Source organism: Emydura macquarii, unplaced genomic scaffold (genome assembly GCF_026122565.2).
Source record: "Emydura macquarii macquarii isolate MOO-44397 ecotype Brisbane River unplaced genomic scaffold, CSIRO-AGI_Emac_v2 contig_2205, whole genome shotgun sequence".
NCBI lineage: Eukaryota > Metazoa > Chordata > Testudines > Chelidae > Emydura > Emydura macquarii.
Window position 1 is genome coordinate 31,447,702 of NW_027132342.1, and position 24,710 is coordinate 31,472,411.

A 24,710-nucleotide genomic window follows, 5' to 3' on the forward strand; every position below is an offset into this window, starting at 1 on the left:
ATAAAACCCTTCAGTTCATGTATAAGGAGTTGTCTAGCAAACACCGGGTGATTCCGATGTTCATGTCAGAAGAGAGGCCCTCTAGATGCATGAAGGATTCTAGAATCAAGGACTCCTCTCAAAGTCTGCATCAACAATGGTGACTTCCTCCTTGGTTCACAGCCACAAGAACCATTCCAATAGTACCTTGGCTCAGTCTCTGGCTCTCTCCTCCTCAGCTCACATTCCTACAGGGTGCATGGACCACACTTCTGTACCATCTCCAGTGCCTTCCAGTGCTGGTAAGTTTAGGAAGAGACATCACCATCATTCATCTCCTGATGAGGCTGCCATACTCTCTCCGCTTACTTGTGCTGACAATTTCAGATTCCTTCATGATCTGACTAAAAAAATAACAGAATCACTTGTGGGCACGGGGACAAAGGATGTCAGCACTGGGCCACATTCCTGGGGGGCTGGGAGTTGGGCCCAGGCTTTGGACACAAATTGTCCTCTGTGGGACCCCTGACTTGGGCTAAAAAGGCCATATACTACACAAGCAATAATCATGTGCAAACCACAGAACTTTTCTATCCTTGAAGTTAGGTAGTGAGGGAGAAGCAAACCACAGCAACTTTCTAGCCTTGAAGTTAGGAAAGGAGGGAGCATATCAGAACTTTCTAGCAGTGGCTGGAGCTGGGCAGACCTACCCAATACGTACCATGGTAACGAGGGCATAATATGAGTGGGCTATGTTCTCCCATTCCTCCCCTCACCACCTGGACAAAGAATATGGTAAAAGGGTGTTATCTCTTCTTTCCCAGACATCATGTCTGTTAGGGAAAGCTTGGGATCTCTCCCCCTAGTTCTTCCCTTGTTGCTAGTTTGTTAAGGGACTTCATGGTCATTCCTGTTGTTAAGATAAATGTATATGCTACGCAAGTTTCATGGGAAATAACAAATGGGGGCGGGTATAATTATACGCCTCCCCTAACCATTAATATTCATTATATAACCATTTATATCACCAAATGGGGATTTTATGGGGCATTGTAGAATTGTGTGTATTTACATATTATTTTAGATAAAATGTTGTAAAGTAGTAAACTCGGGGCTCACTTTGTTGGTCGCGAGGCAAAGGGGAATGATTGGACTAGAAGCTGTAACCAAATAAATGCTCCTTATCACTCCACCCGCTCAGTCTCTCTCTTCAACCGACCCTGCAACATCACTCACTGATCAAGGAGATCGAAGATGTTCAATGCACCCTGCTGGACATTTTACACTCTGGCCCCCAGATTAAATTGCTGTGTCCATTAATGAAGTGCTGCTCTCTCCATCCTACACCATTTGACAGACGCCCGCCTCCATCTAACCCACCCGCAAGGGGCAGTCAAAAATTACTATATTCTAGGAAAGGGCCTGGAGTGTTTATTCTCCCGCTCTTCCCCAACTCTTTGGTGATGGATGCCATCAATGAAAGATCACAGCAAATTTGCAGCAAATCTACTCCCCCACCTCTTCCCTGACAAGGAACTCAAACAATCGAACTTGCTGGAGCAAAAGGGCTACTCTTCAGCTGCTCTGTAGTTTTGGGTAGCGAACTAACATGATTTATTGGCTAAATATGATTTTATGAATAATGTACAATGTCTGCACTTTATTGATCAATTGCTGCAGGACAAAATAGAACAATTTCCGGCCCTTATTTCAGAGGGATAAAGAGTTGCTAAGGCTTCTCTGCGTATCACCCTCAGCGCCACTGACAGCCTCACATTCTATGACAACTGCAGTCATCCTGCATAGAGCCTCCTGGCTGCAAGCATCCGGGCTCCCCAGGGAGGTTCAGAACTCTTTCGAGGCTCTCCCCTTGAAAGGGTCAAAAATCTTTGGTGGTAATACTGACACCTCATTCCACAGCCTGAAAGACTCTAGGGCAACTCTGCAGTCCCTCAGGATATACACACCTGAAATGAAAAGGCAGTTCAGTAAATCCCAGACAGCTCAGCATTCCATGCTGATTCAGTACCATGCTTACACAAGGTTTGCAGAGCTCTCCTGAAAGAGTCCCAGAGCACCTAAGAAAGGACCCTCCTCAAATGTCACATCTCAATCCACAGCAAGGTCCTGCTGCCTGCTATTGGGTCACAGGTTGGACTACACTTTTGTGACACCTTATTCATGGTGTACCTCTGTTGCCTTCAGGAATGGCTCAGGACTGTTTATAACTGTTTATAACCCTTGTGAAATGGGTTGTTACCTCCAAAAGTTCTCATCTTTCTCAACCTGCGTAAGAATCCCCATGAGATTTGTATAGGAGTTCTCTTCTCATGCCCACCAATATCAAGCATCATCACCAGAGAGGTCTCTCGAGTGGGCTGAGACTCTCACCCCCCAAGACCCATGGACTCCCCAGGAGGAATATCTCCATATCAGTGGCTGTGAAATTAGGACAGTTCCCTATGCATATCAGCACTTCCTTCCCAGCATTGATGATGGTGGACAACAGGGAGGTGATGTACTATATAAACGACCAAAGGGGAGCAAGATCCCAGTCTGTATGTGCAGAAGCATAAGACTATGGAACTGGTGCATACCCCACCACACAGACATCTCAGCTATCTATCTGTTGGTTTTCCAGAACACAGTAGCAGACTCCCTCAGCAGGCACTTCCACCAGGACCACTAGTGAGAACTCAATGACTCGGTCTTCCACAGCATCTGCCAGTCCTGGGACCTTCCAGAAGTGGATCTTTTTTGCAACACCCTCCAATGTGAAATGCTGCTGCTTCCCCTTAACAGGAGAGTACAGTCACAACTCTGTGAGGGATGCCTTCCTTGTCACCTGGCCCCATGCTCCTCTATGCCTACACTCTAATAGCTCTGATATTTAATGTGCTCAAACTGAAGTGATACTCATAGCTCTGACCTGGCCACAACAAGTATGGTTCTCCTTTCTCTTCAATTCCTTGGGACAGAGGATGTCTTGGTCCAGAATTTAGGGACCATATCCCACCCCATCCTAGCTTCCTTCCATCTCAAAGCTCGTCTCCTAGATGGTTCTTGGGAATAGAATTGGACTGTTCTCCTGAGGTTCAGTCTGTCCTCCTGGGTAGTGGGAAACCTGCCACAAGAAAGAGCTACCTTCAAAAGTAGAATTTTCTAGGTCTGCTATGCTCAATGTTCCATAGTGAATTAGCTGCTGGGTCTAAAGACTCTAGGTTTATTGCTGAGCTCAGTCAGGGTTCACCTGTTGTCCATCATGACATTTTACCCTCTTATACAAGGATTTTTCCATTTTTGACCACCATACCACTATCAGCTTCTTTAAAAGTCCATCTACTTTGTACTTTCATGTCAAAGACATGAGTCCCTCCTTGGGACTTTAACCTTGTCCATAACACCTTGAGGAACCTTCCCCATTTGAACCTATGGCTACCTCCTCATTCCTGTACCAGTGTTTGAAGACTTCCTTCCTAGTGGCCATAACCTCCACTAGAATGGCAAGTGAACAAGGTGCGCTCATGGCTGACACCCCAACCCCCACCACCTGGTACCATGACAAAGTGATCCTTCATCACCATCTTCACTTCCTGCCAAAGGTCTCTTCTGAGTGTCATGTCAAGCCTGTTCAACTTCCATTTTTTTTACCCTAAACCTCACTCTTCAAGGAAGGAATCTTGTCTCCACACCCTAGCTGTAAGGCAAGTACTCATCTTTTACCTCAACAGAACTCTGCTTTTCAGGATTTCCTGCAGGCTCTGTATTTTCTTTGCTGAAAGGATGAAAGGACGTCCAATCTCTTCTCAGAAGCTCTCTAAATGGGTTTCTTATTTCATTCTAACTTCCTATGAGGTCTCAGGAGTGCATATCCCTCTGAGACTGACTGCTCATTCAAACAGGGCTCAGTCCACCTTGATAACCCTTCCCAAGGACATTCCAGTCAGACACATTTTCCAAGCATTACATTCTTAGCCCTGTTTCCAGTTCAGACGCAGCTGTTTGGTTATACGTCCACAGTACTGTACTGAATTCTCCTCCTCAGCACCTGCTTCCATGTTGATATACTGCTTGGGAGTCTTCTACAGTGGAGCACCCACAGGGACAAAACGTTTTGAACTCAAGTTGCTGTATAGTTAAGTAACCTTTCCTTCTCTTTGGATGTATTACTTTAGTTGGTGTTGATCATACAGCTTATGGAGATAGTTCTAGAAACTCCATAAAATGTGAAGCCATATTATCTTGCACACTATGCAATTAGATTTCACAAGCTAAGCAGGATCGATACTTGGATTGATTAATTGCTGCTATTGCAAATAGTGTTGGTAATTCAAGAGGTGGGACTCTGCCCTCTGAATCAGTACTAAATCAGAGGCTTAGCACAAGGGAGAGTCCAGGACCCTCTCCCATTGCATCTCTGCAAAGTTCTCAGATACAGTGGTACTTATCAGCTCAGGATAGTGACCACTCAAGGCTTACACTGCTGCTAATATTGGACTTCAAATAGGGTGAGGGAGAGATGGGGCTATATTATCCCATTTCCCCAAGTACTAGCCAGCATAACTGGTCCTGCCAGGGGAATGAGAACACACTGAACCCTTTCCAAGGATGATCTCCTGAACACTGCAGGAAAAAAGTCAAGACACCAGGAATGTGATTTAACTAGGCTGCCACTTTAATAACTAACACATCTGGGAATAATACAGCAATAATTCATCTACTGAAGGTCATCCTTCTTTTGTCATCCTTTCCACCGAGTGGAGGGCTGCCATCTGCTCCCCAATCTCATTGACCTGGTCCCAGCACCGTTACTGGGGTTCTACCTCCATCCCCTGGTGGAAGGGTTAATGGGGTGGGAGAAGTGGGAGTTGTCTCCTCACTGTACCAGATGTTAGGAGCTCCAATCCCAATCCTCACCTTCTTTAGGGGATGACATATCTTAATCAGCTTCCTATTTGAGTATATCAGGTAATTGGACCCCTTATTGAATGAGTACCTGTACTGGACACCTGCCGAATTGAGACTAAATGGATTTTACATCCTAACCTACCCACCAGTCCCTGAGCTGCTGAGAGGAAGGGAAAAAACTCCCCCACTTCCCTCACTACTGTGGAAGTGAGGGAAAAATTCCTTCTCAGTCCAAAAAAGGTGGTTAATGCAATGCCCACAGCAAGGCCAAAAGGACTCAGTTCTACTCTAATCCCCAAGAGGAGGAAGGGGGGACCTTTCTTTCCCATGGCAGCACAGCATTCCTAGGCAGAGGGAATGTTTTATAACCTCTCCTCCCCCCAGTGTGAAGGAGACAATATGTTTATTCTGAACCCTTCTGTCCAACCTATCAGCTATAGAGTCCTTCTCCTGTCCTCATTAAGCCCTCAAGGAGACTGAGTGCCCATGAGGAAGAGTAGGGGGTGCAATCTTTAAAGGGGCCAAGCATTTTCTGTTCATGGGGAGGTATATCCATATCAAAACCCTTATCATGGGCCATTGTTTAATGCTATAGTTGAGACTACAGGGCTAGAATCTACCACCATTACTCAAGGTGAATATTACCTCATTCCATGAGTGATGAAATAGAAATTAATGGGACTACTCATGGATTAAAGCACTACACAATTTGAATATGAGTGGCAGAATCTATCCTATTGTTTGTAAAGTACTTGGAATCATTTGGAATGAAAGAAGATATGTAAATGTAAGTTATTATTGCTATTTACTAGGTAACCACTTTCCATTAAAACAGGATCCCCTACAAACATATAATCTATTGTGGGGCAGGTGCGATTCCTTAAAAGACTCGGAAAGCTCCATTTCCTGGTATTCAGGTCCTGATACAAAGCCGAGTGAAGTCAATGGGAGTTTATTGATTTAAATGGGCTTTGGAACAAGTCCTTAGCACTGTTCAGACTGGAAAATGCTAAGATGTTTTTGTCCTTATGCTCTAGTTAATGGGATAAAGAAGTACATGTAGAAAAAGGAAGAAATGAGAACAATTTGGCAATATGTTCTGGAGTTCTTAACATGAGAAGGATCCTTTTCACTTTTCTGAATTTGTTCAGTCTTCTGGATGCATATATATATATAAAATCTAACTATCTCTCTTCCCCTACGTCTTAAATAGGGAGTCCCTAACTCTTCTTCCCAGAGCTGGTTCCTGATTCAACAGTCACTCACAGGCTTTACCTGGCTGGAGTTGAGCCTTCTGACTCTGACTTCTCAACTCCCCTGGTGTCAGGGTCTTCAAGAGACTTTTCTCACTTCCTTCAATTTCCTGAACCACTGTACCCATATCCCCTCAGTACAACTTCCTCCTGTCCTTTCTAGAAGAATCACCTGATCTCTCCCAGATGTGCTTTTTAGTAATCAGTAATCTATTAGTAGTAGTAGTAATCTATGCCTTCCAGCTTTTAACAGGTAAGCCGACCTGTTACATGTATAAATCTTTTTGTGTCCTGCAGACTGAAAAGTGGAATATGCATTGTAGGGCTGAATTCTTGAAAACTTCTTAAATAATTATTTCTCTCAAAAGAAGAAACAATTTTCTTTTCAAAAATCAATAACAATATCCATCTGTAATCCAATCTGCTTTTAAAATTCATTATATTCAATACATGCCATGCTTTCTTCTTTGGGTGTTTCTCTTGGAGCACTGTATTCACTTTTGATACGTTAAGGAGTACTGTACTTCATCTACTATATATTGAAGATGTACATAAGGGCTAGTTGAACATTTTCTATGTGGGTTTTCAATTAAATACTTTTTTTAAGTGTGTTCTTCCTGTGGAATTTCTTATTTTTGAAAACTGAAACACCTGCACACTTAACTATTTTGGCCAAAACCCATGTTTTGCTTTAGAAATGCTGCTGCAGTGCTTCATGTTCCCATTCTCCTCTATTGATTGAGCTCCCCAGCCACACTACATCTCCAGTGATGCACCACTTCTAGGGACTCCCCTCTGCTCTCCAGAAGGGGAGATCATGGTGCATCATGGAAGTTGGAGTCTGACCAGGAAACCCTGCCTATAGATGAAATGGGAACATGAGATACCCAAACTCCAACTTCCATGGGGCACCATGGCAGCATTTCCACATTAAAATGCCTATGCTTTTTGGATTTCTGCTAAAAAATTGAAATTGTCTCTAGGAGAAAAACAAACAAAGAGAACCCACCTTTTTTGATCAGCTCTACACTTCTTCAAAAACATGCTACAGAGATACCAGTTTAATTGACTTGCTTTTTATAAATTGGGTACCTTGCACATTTTTAGATCCAGGTTTAACAGTGAAAGAACAGAAAAAATGAGCTATTACTTTAATGTTAGAACATCTGGAATATTTGCCACATGTTCTCAATGTCTCTGGCCCTGACTGCCAATTAAGGGTGCTTTCTGATTAATTTCATGCTAACAACTGATAGTGCAGGAATCAGGTACAGTGTAGTGACACCATGTGTGCATGGAGCATTACCTAGATGTGGTATTATAACTCACAAAACTCTAATTGTTAAACTAACACCTTGATTTATGTCGAAAATTATTTTCACAAAAACAATATTTCCATAAAAAGTGAGTTTCACCAGGTTAGGCAGTGTGTGATGGGTCCACAAACTAAGGGATGAGATTCTGCTTGGCCCTATGGAGCTGTGCAGTAGCAAAGAGGGTATAAGGAGCCGTCCCTACTTTGATTAAGGCCTAGGCAGAACTGCAGCCCTGTGCATCATGTGGACTGCTCCCTCCCTACTCTAATGGGTGGAGGGTGCGAGTGGACTCAAATGGGAAGAGAAGAGGCCAGGCTGGCACCTCCCACCCTCATCCACTGGCCAGGGGTCAGGAATGAGGGCCTGTAGCCCAGTTCATCTCCAGGCAGCCTCATCAGAACATCTGGCCTGCAGCAGGCTGCTTGATTGGCCACAACACCTAATTGGTTGGAGGGGCCAGCAGCTTGGCTCTTAAGCCAGGAGAAGAAATAGCTTGCTGGCTGCTCAGTGCCTGCTTCTGCCCCTGCTTTGAACCACTCCTGGCCTGGTACCAAGCTTGCTCTAGTTACTGACCTTTGGATTGATCCTTGGCTCCAGCTTTGGACTATTGATTCCAGCTCTGATTCCAGCCTTGGTTCCTGGTGCCTGCTCTGACCCCCAGGCTAGACTACCCTTGTCCTGGTCACCCTGCACCAGAGCAGTAGAATAGGAAATGCAGGTGAAGATTAAGCAGCCCCATAAAGAATGCCTCTCCGGGGTACCCTCAGGTTAGTGTACCTCCTCACCACCCCATACTAAGGAGTGTGCCTAAAAGTGATTTACAGGTTTTCACTACGTGACTGGGAGATTGTTCCCCTTCTTGTGCTCCAGATAATATAAAAGCATGAGAATTCTAAAAGTTTGTTAGGGGAAGAGATCAGATGCTGGAGACTCTTCTACTTCTCAGTCTCTCCTGCTGTCAGTACAGTACTGTGGATCCATCGACTGTGCTATCCTCGTTCTCTCAACTATTCCTTCAGCTTCCCTTTTGCTGGCTACCCATCATCCTACTGCCCTAGAGGAGTTCGCTTAGTCCCATATAACCCACCTACTTCAATTTGCTAGTCTCATCTGAACTCAAATACTCTGCCTTCCCTTCCCCAACATCAATTTTTACCTCCTGCTGCCTGTGCCCGCAAACCTCCTGTCTGTCAGCTGCAGTGCTACAGCTATGCCACTGTAGTGTTTCAGGTGTAGACAAGCCCTGAGATGTCTCACCCTGCATGTCTTACCTCTCTTTCCTCTCCCTTCTTTCTCCTTAGCTATTGATAGCTGGACAGTCCTTCTGATCTCTAAGGCTCACAATGTGTCAAATTCCTCTGTCATTTACCCAACGCCTAGGCTCTTGCCAAGTCCCGTCAGCTCCTTCTCTATGTTAAATTTCCAAAACCCATTCCTTCCTCTGTCACAGCTGATAAAACATATCGAGTTGCACTGGTGATTCCTTAGGTGGCACTCTGTCCTCCAAGGCAATACATTTTCTCAGCCATTAGGCATCTTTGGCATTGATTAGTGTAACCTTCTCTGCAGCATCCCTCATGTTTTCCTCTCTCTTCTGTCTAAAACTCTGCAGCTAAAATAAACTTCTTCCACTATACTGTCACTCCCTCCTTGAATCCCTTCACTGACTTGTCCCCCTTTCGACATATGATTCAAGCTCTTCAGCTTCACATATCTTTACAATTCTGCACCTGCTTACACTTCTGCTTGTTTCTTCTTACACTCCCCCTTGAACATTTCACTCTTCCCAGTCTGTCTTTTTTCCTCACAAGCTTTGTTCCCTTCTCGAATTCCTATCTCTATTTCTTTTTTTTTCAGGCTGCCTCTATGTTTGAAAGAGTCTCCCTCTTCCCAAGCATCCATCTCAACATTCAAATCTCCTCTTCAAGCCAACTTCTTTTGCCTAGCCTTCCCTACCTACTACTAATGATGTACTCTGTGCCCACCCACATGTTTCTTCTTTAATTGTCAGGACAATACAGTATCTACATTGTAAGTTCCCTGGACGTGAAACTTTTTAAACTATGTTTTGTACCATATGGTGCTATAGAAATAACAACACCCATTGCAAAGAGGAGTTTGCTTAGTCCCATCTAACCCTCTTAGTTAAATTTGATGGTCTCATCTGAACTCAAACACTCTACCTTCCCCTACATCAATTTTTACATCCTGCTGCTTGTGCCAGCAAACATTCTGCCTGTCAGCCTCAAGCATTTTATACGTACTTCCAAGCTTTCAGTAAGACAGACAATGAGTCTTGTTGGGAGTCTATCTGAGCCCCATGGAATAGTCTATCCATTACAATTTTCAAGTTCAATATCAGCCATATCTGCAAATATACACAGTTACTTTGGGGTTCTTTTTCTTTTTCATTTTGTATGGGAAAACCATGACACGTACTAACACAAGTGTCAGACCCTCAAATACAATTTAATATTAACCATGTAAAAAAATCCTTTACATTTTTGCTAGATTTCTTTTCTCTCTGGAATCTTTTGTTCCATGTAGATCGCTCACTTCATAAAGAGGATTGAACGCAGCCCTTAGGGCTTCATGTGCAGTCTTCCAAAAAGAAAAGGAAACAAACAAATTGGACAAGCATTAAGAAATGCAAGCATAGCAACTCAACTACACAATGGCAGAACAGTACATCAGAAGGCTGGCGTGTAGGGATCCTGCTTCAGAGAGCCTTAGTCAAATCAGGGATTGTAACAAAGTTCACCAGGGGTTTAAAAATCCAGGCATGTTTTTGTGTGTGTTATCTCTGGGTTTTGCAGATATTGTAAACATGGCAATGGATAGGTTGTACTGTACTTCCAAAAACAGGGACTTTGTGGTGACAGGCAAAGCTGCGTGGCTGATTTGGAAATGTTATTATTGTACAATAATAATTCAGTTGTCATTTCTGACAGTCATCAGTTCCTCTACAAGTAAACAACATTTCTTGAGTTGGTGAGATGGAGCACTCAAATACACGAGCAGTGTATCACAAGTACCAAAACACACACCCCTGCTGCATCATTGGAGTTCACTGTGGATAGAATGTTTGCTGTATGGATTAGCTGAGGCTAGATCATAGCTGGCTATAACGTGGCCACACAGAGGCGGTTGAGAGAAGACCACTTCATCTCTCTACATGGCCTTCTTGCATATGGGCTGAAAGGGGTGGGTAGAAAGGGATGAAGAGTGGGCAAAGGCTTGAATCCATCCCCCTAGGTTTTGGCCACTAGCGGATGTGTGACTATGTATACAGAGGGCCGTCATCAAAAAGGGGCTGGTGAAAATACATTTCTTCATAGATTCTAAGACCAAAGGGACCACTGTGATCATCTGGTCTGACCTCCTGTATAACACAGCCCATAGGATTTCCCTGAATAAATTCATGTTTGAACTCAAGCTTATCTTTTAGAAAAACATCCAGTCTTGATTTTAAAAATTGCCAGTGATGAAAAATCCACCACAGCCCTAGGAAAGTTGATCCAATGGTACATTACACCAACAGTTCAAAATCTTATTTAAAGTCTTTTTTTTTTTAAGCTTCACTGGCCAGCCATGGGATCTTGTTATACAAGAGGGAAGTAGGAAAGGAATCTTTACTCTGACTGGATTTCTTCTGTAGGCTCTCCCTGGGTTGCAATAGTCATTCAGAAATTCACACTCAAGGCCTTAAATAAAGGCCTAATTTAGGTCTCAGCAATCATGGAGCACATGTTGCTGAGAGGTGTCCAAAAATGTCTGAGATTTTCATTGACTTCAATGGGAGTAGGTGCTGGCTCATAAAGAAGAGATTCTTCTTTAAAAGAGTGTGTGTGCACATGTGTGTGTGTGTGTGTGTATGAATGCGGGGGAGAAGGAGTTAATTGTGTAATACTTAAATGTGTGCTTTGCTGTATTGATTGTGTAAGAGAGAGTGTGGCATTGGAATGTGAAAATCGATCTTGACCTCTGTATTATTGCACAAGTTTCCCAGAGTTACAGAACCAATAAAGAGCAGTTTTTCATCATTGTAAGTTCATGACATTGTGTATCTCAAAAGAGCTGAAAAGAGAATGAACGAAGATTGTCAAAAGAAACCTGTTCACATTGCCTGAACTTTGAGAAATCAAGAATAAATTCTGTTATAAACGTTAGCAGGGATATGAGGACTAGAGAAAAAGAATCATGAAAGCACAAAGTCATCTTTAGAATACAAAAGGAAATTAAAATTCACAATTGCATATATTATTGAATATGAAACCCTTCAGGACTGATTTTCAAAAGCAGTTGCATTTATATAGCTTAGATGTCTATTTAGCTGCACATGAAAATGAGAGAACTAAACACTCTAAAGTGTACTATAAAAACACATGCAGAATAGTGGCATTGATGCTGAATTCAAGTCCTCTTAAAAATCAGCGCTTTTGCCTTCTTTGGCTTTAGTAATGGTGAATATTTATTATTTAAAATATCTTAAAGGATGTTTGTCACGTCATCATGGAAAGACCTAAAGCTGTTTTTTCAAAAGAGACTGACTGAATTCACATACTCGGGACAAATATTAAGTTTACTTCTGACAAATTTTACTTCCACAGTGTTCCATTATACAGTGTAAGAAGCTGGAAATTGAATTGTAACAAAGAAACAGTTCTGGGAAAATGCAAGGAATGATTCCTAAAAGCACATACTGTAAGTATGCTATACAAAGCAATGCGTTAATAATAAGCTGATTGGAAGAAATACAGATAATAAAGCATGCTGATATGATGGCAAATGTGTATGCACGCTGCCATCTAGTGTTTGTAAGATCAAGTGTAGTACATTGTCTGGAGAACATATTATATATGATAAATTTGTTAAAACTTACTGTGGTGTCCTTTTCTTCCATCTGTTTGATTGGTATAAATCTATAGTTGGCTTCTACATACAAACAAAAAGTCTTGGAATTTTACTTTGTTTCATCCTTCAAAATATTGTGAACAGTATTTGTAAACAATTATGTACATTGTTATAATTTCCATATTAAATGTGCCCAGTAAAAATCTGGAGGTTTTAATCTAAAAATCTGCCCTACAGTTTGAGCCTGCACTCTGAGTCAAACAGTGCTTTTCATTTTACACATCATCACTTATTAATAAAGTTTCTGGAGTCGTTCACTTATACTTCTGCAATCTCTTGTCTGTAACTTATGATGGTCCAATAATACCATAATCCATTGACAACTGCCTGGAAATAATCATGTCTATGCACAATATGGAAAAGAATCTGCCACTCTTAGCCGTGTTGGCTCTGCAGGGCTAAATGGATTAAAGCAGAAAATGTTTCCTCTCTGTATGCGCTCTGAGTCATATGCTGATCTGATTTAGAGTACTAATCTAGTGAGTAAAAAGGTGCCATTGGTCCAGTAATTTTTTAGAGGAAAACTTAGTGCATGAAGGTGCATTGCCCTATCTAAAATTTTGACCCAGGAGGTGCTGATGTCTCTACCATACATGTGTTCAACTTTTAAGAATCAGGCTAGCCCTTGCTAGATTCTGAACAGGACCTGCATTTAAATCAATTCCTATGTGAACTGGTGAATTTCTAAAATTCCCATGCCACCCTTTAAAAACAATAACTTTGAGGAAAGTGATGATGTATCCCCTTCAATATCTATAAGTGAATTCTAGTTTAAAAATCACTTATGTATATTATCATGACATCATTACTTACTATTAATAAAAAGGGCAAAATTGTGGGGGGAGCATCTGTCATTTCCCTCCAAATTGCTAGAGGATTCTCATCTGACAGTTTGAGGAAAGCCACAGACCATATCATAGCACACATTCTAGTTGCCAGTTGTAGGCACAGTGATAAAATCACTTAATCAACAATGTTGTGGTATCATTTCGTATCCGAGTAGGATCTTCTTACCTTCTGTACTCAGTCTATAGATCTAGCATTGCTTAGAAAAGAAAAACGGAAACAAAATAAACCCATTTTCTTTACTGCTTTCCCACTTTGCATCAGATTTTATAGGATTATCCCCAACCTCCCTTGAACTCTCTAACCCATGGACTGCACAAAAACGTTTTTGACATGTTTTTAGGCCTTAATCAAAGGCATGAGAATTATTCCTTTTGTGAATCATTTCTTAATTTCATACAGAATGGAAGTATGCTACTTAGCCATGGAAATGAAACTATATATTGATTCAGATAGCTATGTTTTTCAGCATGTGTTAGGATATTAACATGCAACACACTATACAGATGGAATTGCAATGTTATTTTCTTAACTACATTTCAAGTTTATAAAAAAAATACTTTATAATTTTTTTTTCATCTTCAAAATATTGGTCTGCTACAAAATGAACAAACAACCTGCAAAATATTATCATCTGTTAATACAAAATGAATAATTAAAGGCATGTTTCAAAAATGTGTATAGGAAAGCAAGGCTAGAATGCTGTTTTCCTACTAAAGGGAAAAATAAGCTAATATACAAAGATAATATATTCAAATATAAAATATTCCATGATTTATAACAAAGACTAACAAGTCCATTTGTTTTCCAGCATACACCAGTATCAAAATAATTGCCCTTTTTGTGTTGCTTTCTAGGGACAAAATTTTACAGAATCCTGATACTTGTTTTTACAAATAATTAGGTGTGGAGAAAACAATATAATGCTCTAAATATAGTCTCAATGGGCCATTTGAGCCATTGAGGATCATCAAGGAATAGAAACAGCCAAGCCATTTTCTCTGTTCCTTTACCATATCCCCTATATCCGGAATGGTGGTGGTGTAATCCTTCTGTAGCCGGTTAACCTGGTGGCATAGATACTTTAGGCTTGCGTGGTAGATGTGGCCCATTAATTGTTTATTGACATTCACTCTTTTAAAAATTTCCTTATTTGTTTTATCTTATCATGTTCTTGTTCTTAACAGAATTAAGAGTCCGCCGTAAGCACACACCTTCCTTATTCCAAAGCTCATCTTTGATCTGTATGGGCTAATGTTGATGGTGAATTGTTTGCTATTATTAATACATTGTGTGTATGTCTCACTGTTCCTTAGGATCTAGTGGAGTAATTCTTCAAAATATTTGATATGTTTAATCAGCTTGGCAGAGTACATATGGATTGTAATTTTCACTTCCAATCTTTTTTATGTTATTCATCCTGAAAGTTCTCAAAATGAATGTGCAAAATCTTTGACAAACTTGCACATGTGCTTAGGTCTATTTTCTATGAGCTTGGATGTCTATTGGCATGTCAATATTAATTTTTGTATGTGCAGTTTAACAATTGCATAGACCATTCTATACCTCGATTTATGAAAATACCCCAATGCAGTATGTTCATATATAAGGTCAGCATGTGAAACTTGGTAAAATAATTAACAAGATGTAATGGACAGTATCTTAAAGAAAAATGTGTTTTCTGATTTAAACTGGACCTGGAAATGAGCTACAAAAGTTGAATCTGGTTTCAGGGTCAAAATCCCTAAAAATCTGTAGCTTTTTGGATTAGGAGTTTGTTTTCTAGTTCATGACCGTCTCTAATTCAAATGCATGAAGTAATGCATATGTTAGTGGCTGTGATTTGGTCTCTAAATGGTTGTATACTAGATGTATTCAAAGAATTTAGTAACACTGTATTTTTCTCTTCTAGGAGCCACTATATGTTTTTCTTCATATGAGACTTACTTTGAAATATTTTGATAAAATGAGATGTTTGCGGAAACGATCAGCAGTATCATTCTTAGGAGTCCTTGTCATTTGCCTGCTGTTCATGAACTTGTACATTGAAGATGGTTACGTTTTGGTAAGTTTCTTAGGTGGAGGAAATGGGTCATGGAACAAGCATAAAGTACAAGGTACCACAAGTACTCAGTCAAGTTAAAAACTAGCTGAGAGTGAAAATAACAGCTGCAATTCTCTTATATCTCATAGTAGAGATTCCTCAAAACTATTCATATAACATATATATGAGAGAGTGCCATTAAAATCTTGATGTTTTCTTCCTATAGAAGTGAAATATATCATAGTATTTGCTGCTGTAAGTATAAGGAACACTGCAGATATTACAAGTAAGGTGTCTAGCACAGTGTGGAGCCATACCTCTTGAATGTTCTCCATTTTAGTCACAAAATTATCCCCATTCTGCACACATTTGGATTTCCCTCATTTTGATTATTGAAAATTATTTACATCTGAGGTAATCATGTGAGCTAAAAGACCCAGGTTCAGTCCCTTCTGACAATGACCCACCCAGGGGCGTGGCATTACACATGCAACTAATGTGATAAAAAACTCAGTTACACAACAGATATTAATTCCACATCATTTTAATTTTCTTGCATGAATATTTATTTTTCTTTGTCTCATTTTGCATCTCTGTCAGGCCATGTGTCCCATATCTGGGCTTTGGCAGGTTAAAAGGTGATGGTAACCTCAAGATTTTCATGGTGCCTATTGTAAGCTTATGATTTAAGGGTAGGATTTTTTAAAGCAACTGGTTTAGTTGCTTCAATCACTAAATTAGTGATGTGATGTAATTCTATAGTTTACACATTTGTGCTGGGTGTGAAAATTGTGCAAATGCCATAATTCAGGATCAAATGATTTCTGAGATACTAATGATGTGATGTGAACATTCAGAGTTGGACCAGGCCCTATAAAAAGACACAACTGTTTAAGGCCTAGATCTTGCAGTCACATGAGTAAAGCTAAGCATGAAACAGAATGGTCTATTGGAAAGAGCACTGGATTGGGAGTCAGAAGATCTGGGTTCTCTTACTGGGTCTACCACTGACCTGCTTGGACAAATCACAAGTCACTTTAGTCCTCTGTTTCACATCGCATTCTTTGTCTTGTCTATTAGGAATCTGTGTTTTGGATGGGCAGGGGCAGGGACTGCCTGTGACTATGAAACTAGCACAATGGGGTCTCATCTCATCTGGGGCCTATAGTCAGTATTGAAATACAAGTAATTTATAATAAATAATGATGTGTAAGGATTATCAATATCAGGGCCATAGACATTAATAGGCAGTGTCCAATCATGTCAAACTTATCCTAAATTGAAATAGTGATTAAAAAAAAGTTAACAGGGGATATTACTATGTTATCACTAGTAACCAATCCATTTTCAAGTAATCCAAAAGAGAATCCATGTTTCCTGGTATTCCACTCCACTTTTGATATATCGCTTCCTTTACTGACATTGCTTGCATTGGGATTTTGTACAGTATCTCATTAATTCATCATCTTTTGGTTGCGATAAAATTTGACCTGACTTATAGTATATTTTCTCCCAGTGGCTCTCTTCCTGATGCCTTTCTTGCTTTTGCTAATTGCTTCAAATCCCCCCTCCTTGCCCCCAGGCTTCTGAAAGTGCTTTTATTTTTGTTGCTTGGGTTGCTTCTTTTTGGTTTGATTTTTAAATCCTTTCCTGTTCTGTTTGCTGACTCCCCTGGTGGCTTATCTTAATGTGTCTTTTTTTTTTAATTCCCTTTCTTTCATTGTTTCTCTCAGCACAAATCTGAAATATCTGTAGCTTCCAGCCACGTCTTTGAGTTTCTCCTGACAGTTTTCCCAGAACTCCTGATACCTTTATGGTCCATCAACCATTTTTCAAATGCGTTAGGCTGTTGGCTTTTTTATCTTATTTTATTTTCAACATCCCTGACCATGTTTGACAGCTCCCCTATTCCATCTGATGTTTTCTTTGCTAAGGTCTAGCAGTTTAAATGTGGGGAGTTCAGAAATAATAGGCCAAATAGTTCCCTTGTAGGAAAAAAAACATGTAGGGAACTGGAAACTCTACAAGGCTCTCCCTGACTCCCTATATGTGTGGAGTAGCACTGCCTGAAGCTCTCCTTCTAGCTACTGTCTCTGGAAACCCCCATCAAGGTAGCTGATGAGGGAATGATGCACATGGCTGCAGTCCTTCTCCCCACCCTTCTCAGATACCCAGCCTAGTGGAGGAATAAGGCTATGATTCACCCTCCCCCACATCCAATGTGAAATTCTTAGCATTTTTTATTAAATTGGACTGTCAGAAGGTGGCTTGTCCATTAAATGAAGCAGGTCCAGCTCCTCTATGCCAGAACAGTGGATCCTAATAGGTATGTCTACATTGCAATTAAACACCCGTGGCTGGCCTGTGTCATTGGACTTGGGCTCACGGGGCTAAGGCTGTAAAATTGCAGTGTAAACATTCGGGGAACCCTGTGATGGGGAAGGATCCCAGAATTGGGGCTCCAGCCTGAGCCTGAACATCTATACAGCGATTTTACAGCCCGGCAACCTAGCCCCATCAACCTAAGCCAGCTGCCGCAGGCCAGCTAGGGGGGTTTCATTGCATGTGGAGGTAGCGAATTTGGCTAATTAAGAGGGCAGGGCAGGGCAGCATAGCACCTGGGACTATGAAGAGCTAGGCTGTCAGTAAGGAAGGGGGAAAAGGGCAGCAGGGAGTGAGAAGCAGTGGGAACCTTCTGGGGAGAGAACCTGAGGGATGATCAGCTAAATAAGCAAGGAAGAACCCTGCAAGAAGGACTGAAAGAGGCAAAGGGGAAAATCACCTTGGAGCTGTAGCTCAGGAAGGGCTGAAGAGCTGTGCCTGTGTTTTTTGTCTGGGTCTGGAAAACAAAACCATGCCTGGGAAGAGATGCTTGAAGTGGCAGTGGGTCCTTTGTGAGCTGGGAACAAGCCAGCATTGTACACAGACCATTTTCAAAAAACTTAAAATAAAATATGAAAAATGTTGATTATGGGAGGCTTTCAAATTTCATTTTGAATCTCTTCCATGTCTCCAGTAGAGTCCACTCACTACTGCTGCGTAAAAGTGTTGGCTGTCTTGTGGTAACTGAAGTGGGAACTGAAATCTCCATTTCATTGCATGAGCCCACTGGGGGATAATGCAGCAAAGACAACTTTGCTTAAGCATCCTTAGCGGTATAACTACAGTTCATGTACATGATGTGCATCATAGATGCACACTGACATGGCAATATGGGAATACTAGTATTGCAGCTACATGTGCTGATCCTGATCTATAGATCCAGAAACTTTCATGAACACTAAATTCACTTAAAGTGGATCTGAGAATGTGCATGGTTCAATGCTGACTTTAAGCACATAAAGTGGATTGTAGGTGATAGGGAGAAGGGACCGTGTCTTTTTATATCTACTGTAAATGTAAGTACCCTTTGGGGGCACTGTGATATAATAGCAATATTGCATATGGGGTTGGAACATTTGAGAAGCAAAGTATCTCCTGAGAGGCAGCTCCCAGGAAAGTCAGGGGAATCTCACAAGGTCAGGCAAATGTAGCACAAACTGTGTATGTTACTGATTCCCTGCTTCGTCCCCCTACACTTATTTCCCTTTCTGGATGCACATAGTTTTTCTGATTAATGGCTGAAAACTAGGATCATCACAGAAAAATCAGGAGACTAAGCAGCCTGCGTGTCTAGTGGATCAGCTGCACAAGCATCTGTTTGGTAACCCCCTGGGTTGTGGGCATGGACTCTAGCTAGTCCATTGACTTACATTCTAATCTGGAAAGTGAAAACATAATGCTTTGTTTCAAAATTTATCAGTAAATGCAAGGTAGACTAGCAGCACTAAGAAGAAATTATCCAGGGAGCATAGCAGTTCAGGTAGATGCACGTGGATGTTAGCCAAGAGAACCTGACTCAACTCATAAATGGATTATTTATTTCTTCTATAAAAGAAAAGTAGTAAACTTAAAATGAACCTAAGATAGGTTTCTGGAAATGTTTACTGTTGTAAAATAAAATTCTTGACACATTCCTGATTTTCAACCTTAACATTGAAATAAATGTTTTGTTTTATATTTCCTTTCTGCTCTTGTTAGCAATAATATTGTTTACTGCATAGTGCTCTCTTTTAATCAGAGCTCAAATCACTTTTCTTACCTGAATGTATTATAGCACACATGTGAACCTACCATGTAATTTTCTTACTCTTCTCAGTGCCAAAATGGCCCAATGTGATCTAGATAAGCATTCCTAACTTTAACCTCAATTCCATGGCATCACAGCTACAATGGAAAATGTTCTTTTTTTCTTAAGTATTAAGAGATGGATGGTGTGGGTGGCTGTGTATGCCATGGTGGTATGAGCCTCAACTCAAAGAGATATGGGAGGGATGAGGCAGGGCCATAATCCTACTCTTTCTCTGCACCAGTCTATTGTGGTGGCTGGGCACACAGTGGGTTCAGGCACCAACATCCTTTAGCATGGTACAGCCTGTGCACTTCCCCTGCACATCAAGGATCTGGGGAAGGAATGGGCCGTATTCAGGGAAGTTCCAAAGTGGTACAGTCTTGCCTTTAATCTGGGGATGCTATTTCATGTTTCACCTGCCACAGGTTTTAATATCACAAAAAACAGTTAAAAATTTCCCCCATTGTACTGCCTATGGGGATTGTGTCCTACTTTGAATATAGCAGCACTTTTCTGGCAATACTCTAGGGCTCTCAACTCTTCTAGAAAACTAGATCTTCACTGTATCTGGCCAAAGGGCTTTTTCCTCTTTCCCAATTACTCTTAATCTAAAATTATATGGTAGATTTCCTGTAACCAAAAATATATTATATTCAGAGAATGGATTTTTAAAATGAGGTGAGATTTAAATATTTTCGAGAAAACTAACTTTGAAAAAGTTAATTATTTTAAATGTGTCTGTCCCGCATGTCTTTTTGGCTGTGTATTTCTCTCTGTCTGTATTCCCCCTCCAATGTTCTCTGTCTCATTCTTTCTCTTTTCATCCTACTAGGAAGGGGACAAGCAATTAATCAGAGAAACAGCCACACACCAGCTTAATTCAGAGCGCTATGTTCACACTTTTAAAGACTTGTCAAATTTCTCAGGATCTATAAATGTTTCCTATCGCTATCTAGCTGGCACGCCTTTGCCAAGGAAAAGTAAGTAACCAGAATCTGACTTTCATTAAGTGAAGTAAGATGTTACCTGAGATGTTTTTTTACAGAAATGGCAGAAACCATTTAAAATAATTAATTATTTCATTTTAGAAGTGTATAAAAACTCTTTCACGCAGAGTGAAACTCACAAGGCTGCTGATTCCTCAGAAATCCCATGGTACTGCACAGGGATGGTAGGAGAATGGTGCAGGTGCACTTCTGGATCTCCATGGATTGAGATGGGTAGAACCACTGGATCTTCACTTATGTGGATCTCGTAGCTAGGAACAACCATATATAGGGCATGCAGGTTATTCCATAGATTGGGAACACAGAAGGACTGAGCTACAACACTATAGCCTGCAAGGCTGGTGGATTTTCCTGTAGGCCCCAGGTAGGACAGCTCCAAATAGTCTGGTTATGCTGACTTTATGTAGTTGGTCCACTAAAAGATTTTGCGTTACCCCACCTGTCTTGTCTCTCTAATATTCTGACTTTAGGCAGGATTCAAGACTTTTATCCTCACAATGAAACATGCCAATATTTGCCTTTGGATAGGTCCCTTTTGGGCTCCAAATTAATTATTTCACACACAAAAACAAAGGAAATGAAGGTCAGAATGGAGAAGATGCATGAGTCCAAGCACAAAGGGGAAAATAAGACATCTGTGAGTTCTTGGTCTGCCCAGGTCGGGGTTGCAATGTAAAATGTAGTTCAAATAAGGTTTGAGAAGTTTCGGGTTGTGTAGTCAGTGCTGATGGCTTTTGTATTACACTGCACTACAACTCCGTTTTGAGTAGATGGCCTAGAGGGATGCCAAAAGGCACTTTATTGGAACATGATCATAATATTTCACCCATGCTCATATTAACTGCAAAATTTTGCAAATCAAAATATTTACACATTGGTCAGCTCCAATTGACATGAAGCATACTAGTTGTAAGATGGACACATTTTTACAGAAAAACATGGGGATGAATTGATTTTCTTAAAAACGTAGTTGCTCACAAGTCCAACAGAGATTGCATTCCATCCAAACAGCTAGATTCTCATCATAGATTTGGAATACGTTAACAAATATCTGAAAGAATTAGGCTAATGCTGTAGGCACAAGTTCAGTAACAGCTATTTCAAAAAGCCACAGAAGGCAATTCATGCCACATACCTGAGATTCAAATCTCACCCAAAATATTTTAAATGCACTAAAAGCTACTTATAGAAACACAAATATTCAGTAGTAAATTGTATTGTACTTCTAAAGTAAAATCTGATTTACTTGTCTCAAATGGAAGACCCCTATCTATTTCCTACTAAAAATATAAAGGAAATTTGTAACAGAAATTCTAACAAGGAAAAATGAGAGAACTGGGAAACATTTTAAAACTGAAAATGTTAGAAGAAATCATCCATGAAAAGTTCAGAAATCCTCAAAACTATGTATAAATGTAATTAAGCTTGCAGAATACCATAAAATGGTAAAATCAAGGCAATTAATCTTTAACTTATATTTTAGTGCTATATTTCATAATGGCTTTCATTAAGAACAATTTGTGAGCCATAACTCTTCAATCCTGTTTCTCTATTGATTTAACACTGTCTATATGTATTCCTTTTTTCTAATAGGCATATATGCACACATCACTTTGGCTTTACTCCATTTCACAACACTTCTTGCAGTTAACAAACTAATGTTTAATTCAATAGTCTCCATATGTCAAACTGTTTGCTGTATGATTCTTCTTTCATGAAAAAGCATAGAACAGTCTTTGTTGCATATAGCTTAATACATTTACATATCAAACATCTGAGACTTCATTATTCAGAAGGTTTATTTAACACATTACAGGCCTGGAGTTTAGCTTTGTTGCTATATGATTTTCAAAGCCTGATTCACTTTCAGTTAATCTTTCTGTCTGAATTCTCTTTTGCACAGGGTATCTTACAATTGGACTATCCTCAGTCAAACGGAAAAAGGGGAATTATTTGCTCGAGACGATCAAGTCCATATTTGAGCAGTCAAGTTATGAGGAACTGAAGGAAATTACAGTGGTGGTTCACCTAGCAGATTTTGACTCATCCTGGTGTGAAGGGATGGTCCAGGATATTTCACAGAAATTTGCCCACCACATCATTGCCGGTAGATTAATGGTTATCCATGCCCCTGAGGAGTACTATCCAGTACTGGATGGTCTTAAGAGAAATTACAACGACCCAGAAGACCGTGTAAAGTTCCGATCCAAACAAAATGTAGACTATGCTTTCCTGCTTAACTTTTGTGCTAATCTTTCTGATTATTATGTCATGCTAGAAGACGACGTTCGATGCTCAAAAAACTTCTTGACTGCTGTTAAGAAGGTAATTACCTCGCGAGAAGGTTCCTATTGGGTGACTCTGGAGTTTTCCAAACTGGGCTATATTGGAAAGCTGTACCACTCTCATGACCTCCCACGGCTGGCCCATTTTTTGCTGATGTTTTATCAGGAAATGCCTTGTGATTGGCTGCTGATCCATTTCCGTGGGCTGTTAGCTCAAAAGGATGTCATCCGCTTTAAGCCATCTCTGTTCCAGCACATGGGATATTATTCATCTTACAAAGGAGCTGAGAACAAGCTAAAGGATGATGACTTTGAAGAGGATTCATTTGACATCCCTGACAACCCACCCGCAAATCTTCACACCAACATGAATGTATTTGAAAACTATGAGGCAAGCAAGGCTTACAGCAGCATTGATGAGTACTTCTGGGGCAAAGCTCCTTCTACTGGAGATCTCTATGTGATTGTATTTGAAAAGCCTATTAAAATCAGTAAAATTAAAGTTGTCACTGGAACGGAAGATCGGCAAAATGACATCTTGCATCACGGAGCCCTGGAAGTAGGGGAGAAGATTGTAGGGAGCAAAAAAGGGAGGCAATGTACTACTTATTTGAGACTAGGGGAGTTCAAAAATGGAAATTTTGAAATGACAGATGTGGAGCACAAAGTTCTGTTTGATATTAACTGCATGAGAATACTTGTTACCAAAAGTCAAAAAGAATGGCTAATCATTAGAAGCATTAGCATTTGGACTTCTCAGCCACCAAATCAATAAGGCAAAACTACTGAAGCAGGTCCTCCTCCTTTGGTGGTGGAGTGAATGCCGTCGGTAGGGCCCCAACTGGTGTCATTCCCCAAGGAGACTGACTGACTTCCAGTTCTTTACTATTGACACTGGAAATCTGGGGAAATCATAAAACAAGCAAAAGCAATTTATTTTTTACTAGTACGCCAGGCAATATACAAACACTAGTTTGTTGGAATGTTTGAATTTTATAGGAAATACAAACAAGTTCTCATCCATCTCTTAAGATTCAGAAACCCTTCTCTTTTATTTTCATTTCTCCTTTGAGAAGAACTGCTGTAGTCAACAAAGCCAATACTTTTCCATTATTCAGAAGTTTTATAGGCTTTGACCAGCATGATGTCAAATGAAATTTGACTCCATCATATCCACATATAAATTAATAATCAGATGGTAGTACACATTTGTACAATAGTTGGTGGAGTATTTGTCTGAAAGACAGTTGTGATAATGAAAGTCTGTTAATGGAGCTTGCAATTTCACTTGAGCACTGTAAGCAAACAGTGTGGTTAAACATTGCAACTTCATTTAAATGAAATACATGTACAGTTATAAATCTGACATGACAATATTGTAAAAAGAGATAATTGCCTCCACTATCCTGTCTCAACAGATATGCTTTGTTCCTCTCCCAGTGTCCTGACACTGAAATGGGTCGACTAGTATTTTCTGCCACTTGGGGTCCATTCCTTATTCAAGCAGTCACACAGTCAATATGGGAGTTTTGTTTGAATAAGGACTATCGGATCGGCCCCTGAGCTTTAAGGACAAAATTATCCTCTCAGGTTTGCATGATAGCAGCTCTCATCTTTAATATTCTGCTCTTGCACCACATTCCAAGCTCTCACTGATGTCAGTGGGAGATCTGCACAAAGCTGAGCACTACCATATGGTCTGAGAGAAGAATTTTGTACTTGGTTTAGATGTCCATCTCTGATCGGAAGCAAATGAAAGATCTATAAGATTCAGCCGCAAAGGCTGAAGGTGATCACTGATCTTTCCTGGCTGATGTCTCTGCAATAGAGCTGTGTGAAACATTTCCCACCATTTGCAAAAGCAAGAATCCTGGTTTTGCTGGATGTTTGAAAAGTAAATATTTTGCCAAGTTAGTCTTGAAATGTTTCATATTTTTCAGTGCTGAATAAATTGGCATAAGAGTCATCTTTCCTCAGATGTTGTTTT

The 24,710-nt window shown here is 40.5% G+C and overlaps 1 protein-coding gene across 1 annotated transcript; it reads left to right on the top strand.

Annotated features, from left to right (window-relative positions):
* The first annotated feature begins 15,182 nt into the window (after positions 1–15,182).
* MGAT4C (MGAT4 family member C) lies at positions 15,183–23,650 on the top strand. Its single transcript, XM_067559096.1, has 3 exons — positions 15,183–15,281; positions 20,264–20,411; positions 22,342–23,650. The coding sequence occupies exons 1-3, from the start codon at positions 15,183–15,185 to the stop codon at positions 23,496–23,498; spliced, it is 1,404 nt and encodes a 467-aa protein (XP_067415197.1). The 3' UTR covers positions 23,499–23,650.
* The last annotated feature ends 1,060 nt before the right edge of the window (positions 23,651–24,710 follow it).